The 7,427-nt window shown below is 39.3% G+C and overlaps 1 protein-coding gene across 1 annotated transcript in view; it reads left to right on the plus strand.

Moving 5' to 3' along the window:
• Positions 1-1,720, plus strand: part of GABRR3 (gamma-aminobutyric acid type A receptor subunit rho3) — a gene marked incomplete at its 5' end in the record, with an annotated part of 51,100 nt that extends 49,380 nt beyond the window's left edge. The window contains one exon of the mRNA XM_036747321.1: positions 1,418-1,720. Coding sequence (XP_036603216.1) covers positions 1,418-1,720 — 303 coding nt within the window. The remainder of the gene's footprint in view (positions 1-1,417) is intronic.
• Between the last annotated feature and the right edge of the window lie 5,707 nt (positions 1,721-7,427).

A 7,427-nucleotide genomic window follows, 5' to 3' on the forward strand; every position in this document is an offset into this window, starting at 1 on the left:
GAACACACACATGTTTCTTAAGAGAGTTTTAGGTGCTTAAGGGCACTGTCACCTAAATCATTGCCCATAGAGGACACTCCAAAAATATTGAATATATGCCCCTATTAGAATGTAAGCTTTTACAAGTGGGGATTTTTTCATTCTTAGTATTTGTATCTCATTAGTTTAGCACATTTTGTAGTAGGAGAAATGGTTGGTTTTGTACAATTCAGTTCTTGGGAGTGAGGAGTAGGGCAGGTACAGTTGTGGTATTTAAGTAAGGGATTTAGGAAAGGAGAAAAGGATGAAAGGCCAGAGGAAAAGAAGAAAGGGAAAAAGATTTTGTCAAAGGCAAATTACGTATTTCCAAATTTAGCTTTTGAGGAAGGGAAACTTTCTTGCTTCTCATTTGTTGCTGTTGTTGGGTCATTTTGGTCGTGTGTGACTCTTCATGACCATATTTGGGATTTTCTTGGCAAAGATACTGCAGTGGTTTGCCATTTCCTTCTCCAGATCATTTTACAGATGAGGAAACTGAGGCAAACAAGGTTAAGTGACTTGCCCAGGGTCACCGTTAGTTTAGTGTCTGAGGCCAGATCTGGATTCATGAAGATAGTCTTCCTGATTCCAAGCCTAGTGCTCCTAACTCCACCGTCTCCTCCAAGGATCTAGGATTCAGTTCAGTACTAATGATATTAAAATCCTGAGATCCTTTTCAAAGGACGTTGTCCAACCAAGTTGCCCCTATGTTATACCTGCGAAGTTTCAGGTTTGTTTGTTTTTTTTAATCTCAGTTGAAGATTTAACAATTATGTCAGTTAAATTTCATCTTACTGGATTCAGTCCAACCTTAGCCTATCAAGATCTCTTTGGATCCTCATTCAGTTATCCAATCTATTTCCTCTCCCTTTCAGTTCTATGTCATCTGCAAATTTGATAAATAAGGGACTCATAGGTGAAAACCTATCATTTGGAGGTAAGAAATATAATGGGAATTTACTACATAAAGTTGAAAGGAGGTTGTATTAGATGAATATCAAATGGCAGTAATATAAGCTCATATAATATTTTTTAAAAGTCATAAAAATTCTCTGTAGAAATGACCATTTGCCTTATCAAAAAATCTCTGTGGAAAAAAAAAAGGTCAACTATGATGACTATTCCCATTTGACGGGGAAGGAAAATGAGGCCCCACAGTAATGAAATAACTTGTTTATGTCACACATAAAAAACGACTGAAACAGATTCCTTTAAAAGGAGCCCAGATTTCTTTAAATCAAGCAAAGTTCTATTGAATGAAATAAACAGTAAGTCAATAAATCCTTAATTATTGATTAAAATCTGTCACTTTTTCATCCATGGAGCTGCCCCATGTATCTGTTTGTTCCATTTTATAGCTCATGATACTCACAAAAAACTCTTTTTTTTTTTCAATCAGATTTCTGGAATATATAACATTGAAGCAGCACAAGCAATGGCATTTGATGGTTGTTACCATGACAGTGAGACTGACATTGACATGACCCCCTTTTCTATACATTCAGAAGAGTACCCAGTGAACAGCAAAAATCCCAGCATTCCCACCACTGATTCAGCTCAGCTGGAGAGGAAGAAGTCTTTGAGAGGCCATGTTGGCAGAATCATTCTTAAGAACAATCATGTCATTGACACATATTCTAGGATTGTTTTTCCTGCTGTGTTTACTGTATTTAATTTTTTTTATTGGGGCTTCTATGTATGAACAGAGATTATCAGGAGCCACTTTGTGTAAAAGCTATCCCTGTGTTCAGCAGAGAATTAACAGAAATGGAAAAAGAGGGTTGCCCAGTTCCCCTGGATTGGAAAGGCTTCAACGTTACATTTGGAATGTGTAATGGATTTGTATCTGTAGCACTCAGAGACCCTTTCACCTGTGGACCTCCAGAGAGCTACCCCAGGTTCTAGGAACTTTGTGGATCAGAATCTTCTCTATATTATTGCCCACAAGCCCCCAGTGGTGTATTTACTTTGAATAGTCTGCCATAGGACATACTTCATTCAAAGCAAAGACATTTAAGGAAATAACATAGTAATAAAATAATGTTCTTCTCATAAACTTAAATCTCACTCTCCCACAAATTGTATACATCTTTAATGAGAAGAGTTGGCACGTATAGGAAGTACATGCAATACTGATTACTCTGGCCTCTGAAGTTCAGGTATGTTGCATTTTACTACTCTTCCAGGATTTTCTGATACCTTTAAGGAGGTTTGGGGGTATCCAGATTCTCTGTCATTGGCTCCAGTCTTTGCTAATGGTGTTTCTTCAAGCATAGGAAGTCCCCTGAGCCCTAGTTCCATTTAGCCACTAATGGTTGGATTAGCTTTTACAGAGCAATATTTACTTTAAAGGTATAATAACAAATACATAGTTGTAGCCTCTAACACATGAGGCATTATCTATCTTCTCTTCCTCACCCCCCACCCCTGCCCCTGCCTCATACCTTCTCATTCTTTGGGGAGGAGAGAATTAATTTCATAGCTTATTTCACTTCTTATATAGCACAGACCCATTTCCAATTCCAAAACCCACCTTGGACTCAAGTCTCAGGTACCCTGGCTTCTCAGGACTTCCCTGCTAAACTGACTAGCTTTGAGGATTCCCCCTAGAATCCTAATCCCAAGGCTGTCATAGCTCAAACTCTTGGGTCTATAGGGATTACCACCTGCACCTGAAACTGGGGACAAATGAAACAAAACAAAAACAGAAACAGCCAACCTCACTAATTCAGTCAATGCACCAACATTTAGTTAACCTTCACTCACACAGGAAAAAGAGCATGCAGAAAAAAATAAAAGAAAAAAAGAGTGAAACTTTCCCAGTTTGGCACTTTGAAAGACACACCGCGTTCTGGCTCTACTACTCATCAAGGGAAGCTGTTCCCACTCATGTAACAGAACATAGGATATCTTCTCAGAAGCAGATACCCTGGCATTTTCCAAGTACTGCCTCCATTTTAGGTGACCTGGGAATGCTCAAAGTCCCTCTTACACACAGAGAACATACAAATTCAGAAAACCTGTGCTTAGGGGAGACATAGAAGGACCTCTCAGGCCTTAGATACTGCAAGGTAACTGATGTCTTTTTATCGACACCCTCACATTGCATTGTACTGGGCCTGTTTTCCATTTGAAATTGTACCCAGCTGCTCCATGCTAGGAGTCACATCTTCACTCCTCCCCAGAAACCTAACATCTCCACTCCTCCTTGTCAGTCTCCAATTGCTCAGCTGTCTTCAGGGCCACCTAGTACTATTTCTACCACCCACTGTGGGGATCCAATGCTAGTAAGCCTTTCTCCTAAAGAAGAGTTCTAAAACTCTTTCAGCCAGATCTTTCACACATACACATAGAGAGAGATATGTGTGTATATGTATACATGCACATGTATATATATGCACATATTGACATGTGCATGTGTGGAGAGAGAGAAAGAGAGAATGAGGAGCAGACCTTCTCAGTTTCCCTGTTCATACTCTCCAGCTCAGCCCTTTCTTAGCCTAGGGAAGGGTGGCTCTGGATTCAACCTGCTGAAGCATAAAAGAATGCCAGATGAAGAGCCTAAGGGGAAAAGTAGGGACCCCATGCCAAACCTGGGAGTAGGAGGCTTGGATTAGGTTTAGAGGGACAGAAATCCTCCTCAGTGCTTCCAGCATGTCCATATTCCCTCAGATATTGCTATTACTTTCCTTCTGTCCACAAGGGTAGAGTGGCATGTTCTCAAATCCCAGGTTTCAAACTTACATCTCCCTCATTCACATCTTTCCTACCCAGCCTCACTATACATTCAGCTCATGTGGTCAGAGTGAAGTTGAGATGCTCCCAGCCTGGTTTTCAGATCAATTACTTTCTGCCTAACGTCCAGATATTTGGCCTGACAATTGGGGTACCTTGCTCCCTACTACTAATCTGCTCCTCACTTCATAAAACTGGGAGGGGAAGACCCTCAGGGTTCCTGGACAAAAGAGTAGTAATCACACCTAAGAGGACCATGATATCAACAGGGGTCCTTTGACAATTGGTTGCTATTTTTATTCTCTCCCTACCAATAGTAAGCACTTTTGCAGATGTCTGTTAGTCTGATTCATGACATAAGATTGTCCTAAAGTCTAAATTACTGCAGAAACTGAAGGAATGCCCTGAGGGGAAGGGAAGAAGGGAAAGGAATAGGTTAAGCATCTTCTATGTACTAAAAGCTTTCCAAATATCATCTCATTTGATCTACAAAGCAGATGCTATTATTATCTCATTTTTACAATTGAGGAAACTGAGGCAGACAAAGGTTAAGTGACTTTCTCAGGTGCACATTGCTAATAGGTATTTGCAGCTGAATTTGAATTCATTTTCCTGACTTTAGGCCCGGCTCTCTATCCAGTGAGCTTCCTAGCCGCCAAAGGGAGGGGAGGAATAGACAATCATTGGTTGTTGTTATGTTTGTCCTTTGTTTTTAAAGAGGACCATGATATCAGGGAAATGATGCCATGACTTGCTGTCGACTTTGATGAAAGTGAGGGAGGGCCGTGCGAGGTCACCAGCCTCACTTTCTCCTCCAGAGCCATCTGGGTCCATTGGCCTGATATTCACCAGGATGACTGGAGATGCCCCAGGATGCATTGGGAGACTCTGGCCCTTTCAGGCTAAGGCTTTTTCAGGTTCTCACTTTGAGAGAGGTAACGCCCATTCAGGGAATAGCCCTCTCTAAGAAGTTAATCAAGGGATGACCCCTTTAATCAAAACTCAAAAAAAAAAAATAAAACTGGGAGGGGAAGACCTTCAGGGTTCCTGGACAAAAGGGTAGTAATCACACCTAAGAGGACCGTGATGTCCAGAAGGTGCTGTCACAATTTGCAAGTGAACTGGATTTAAGTGAGGGAGGGCTGTGCAAAGACACCAGCCTCACTTTCTTCTCTGGAGCCATCTGGGTCCCGTGGCAAGATATAGATCAGGACAACAGGACATGGCCCAGCCCTGGTTGCCTTGACCTTTTTCAGCAAAGGTCTTTCTCAGGTCTCAGTTTGTCTGAGGCAACACACATTCAGTGTTTAAGGCTGCATAAGAAATGAGGCCAAAATGGCCTCTTTTACCTAGTCAAGAAAGAAATCAATCTGGGAGAGAAAGACCCTCAGAGTTTCTGGTCAAAACAGTAACAATTTCTATTTACACTCATTCTGAACCACCTAAACAACCTGCCCAGAGGCCTAAAGGAGTAGCTTTGAAAGTCACCAAACTTAATGACAGAAAATAATCTGGACATGAAGAGAATCTGGCTTAAACAATTAAAAATCACAAGGAAATAAATTTCTGAGGGAAAGAAATCATATATATTTTAATGTATTCTAGATTCAAACACTGACTCTTCATACTTCCTCAGTTTAAGCTCTATAGCCACTGAGGGATCCAGTAATGCCAAATGCTGCAAACAAAAGATACTAATTTCTTGGAGTCTAGTGAGCACATCAGTTTGTCCACCAGATAGCTTCCTCTTCTCAGGATGGCAGAAATGGAACAGTTTCTCTACTGCAATGTGGCGAGTACATTTCATTTTAAGGGAGGCCTTGGATCCCGTATCTATCTCAAACCCACTCAGAAGTCTCTTCTTACTTCACTATCTTCCTTTAAATGACTAGTCAAATGTGCATTTGTTACACCCTGCAATCTTGGAAGATCCATCGATATTTTGTAGATAAAGTGTAGCTCTAACACTTGTGTTTCACGTCAGACTACTGAAGATGTTATTGGGATAGGGACTCAAAGAAAAGAAAAAAAAAAACAAAGAAGGAATCATCCTAGAAAAATAAAATACAGCTAGCCTATGGCACCTGTGATTGCCTCTGATCAAAACCTTAGTCTCTTTGGTAGAATCAAGTAAATCAGGGCAACAGGGTATTAAAGAAATGTTCATTTGGGAGAAAATCTCAAATGATCAACATTCACTTCCCAAATTGAAGATGCTCCTGTTTCCTGTGATGGTAATTTTATAAAACAGATTGAACACAAAACCAAGTGCTTGTTAGGCTGTGTGATGTGTTCTGCTGACATTCCTGGTTAGGGATTTGAGGAACAGCAATAAAATTGAAAGTATGAACCTTTCCAACTTGGGTTTTCATTTTCATGTGATCTTTTCAAAGAATGATCATGAAATTAATCAAAATGATTAGAGGATTCTTTTTTGTGACACCATAAAGAGAGAAAGAAGTAATTTTCTGTAAGTTTATCTTCCTAATAATAGGCCTGGTTTTTGCCTATGAATAAAAGAGAGGATTAGCAACTTATATATCTGGGTGATGAAGAAAAACACAACCCTTGCTTTTCCTACACTCCTTATTCCTTTTTCTGGACAGGTTTATGATGATCCATGTTCAACCCATAACAAATCTGTAATTTATGCAAAAGTATTCTAGACATTAGCATCTATAAAAAACCATTAAAAGTTGAGCCAATGTAATTATTCTAACCCTCTAAGACTATAAATTGCCTAACAGTTAGCAATCTGCATTGGTGAAGAGTGAGTCTTAATTGGGATTCCTTACAGCAATAAAATCACAAGTCACCCTCCCCCTCAAAAAAAATATTAAACCAAAAACCTTCCTCCATCTTATTGTGGTTTGACATTTTTCTTAACTCTTTTAAAGTTTGATTTGGTGGCAATAGAAATTTATTTGTATTGTGATTTCAAAATATTGGACCAGATTAATACAATATGTGGGTCTTAGGAAAATTCCTGTTAGCAAAACTGCTCACTACAGCTGGATTACAGTCTGTGGTTTTGATTCTATTTTGTATACATTAAAAGCCAAACAAAGTTGAGTCTATGAATGTGCTATAGAGAATTCTTAAAATCTACATTATTTTTCCTACCTTTTTCCCCTAGTTTTGAAGCTAGTGCCTTAAGCTTTTCTAATTTGCCTTCTTTTTTAAATTATAACTTTTGGAATATATATTTCCCTTAAACATTGTCCTCTCACAGTGTTAATATAAACATATTACTTCTTACATCTGGCAGTGCAAATGAATGAATGTTTATTATACTAAATGTATACTCTGTATGCTCCTGAGAAGCACTGAAGTGCTACTGTTGGCCAATCAAATTTGGATTTTGTTCATTTATCTTTTTTAAAGTCATATCCTATTTTTCTGTAATAAATGTCTAGCATTAAATGTTGACAAAATCACAGGGAATTGCCACTGCATTCAAAGGAGCTCATAGGCCCTTAGTCAATTTCCTTCTGCCATTAGGGGTCTCTTTGTCAGCCAGGAAGGAAGGAAACAAGCATTTGTTAAATGCTTATGTGCCAGGCGCTGTACTAAGTGCTTTAAAATGTTACCTCACTTGAGCCTCAAACAACCCTATTAGGTAGGTGCTATTTTTATTCCTATCTCACAGTTGAGGAAACTGAGATAGACATGGT

This window comes from Trichosurus vulpecula, chromosome 2 (assembly GCF_011100635.1).
Source record: "Trichosurus vulpecula isolate mTriVul1 chromosome 2, mTriVul1.pri, whole genome shotgun sequence".
Lineage (NCBI taxonomy): Eukaryota > Metazoa > Chordata > Mammalia > Diprotodontia > Phalangeridae > Trichosurus > Trichosurus vulpecula.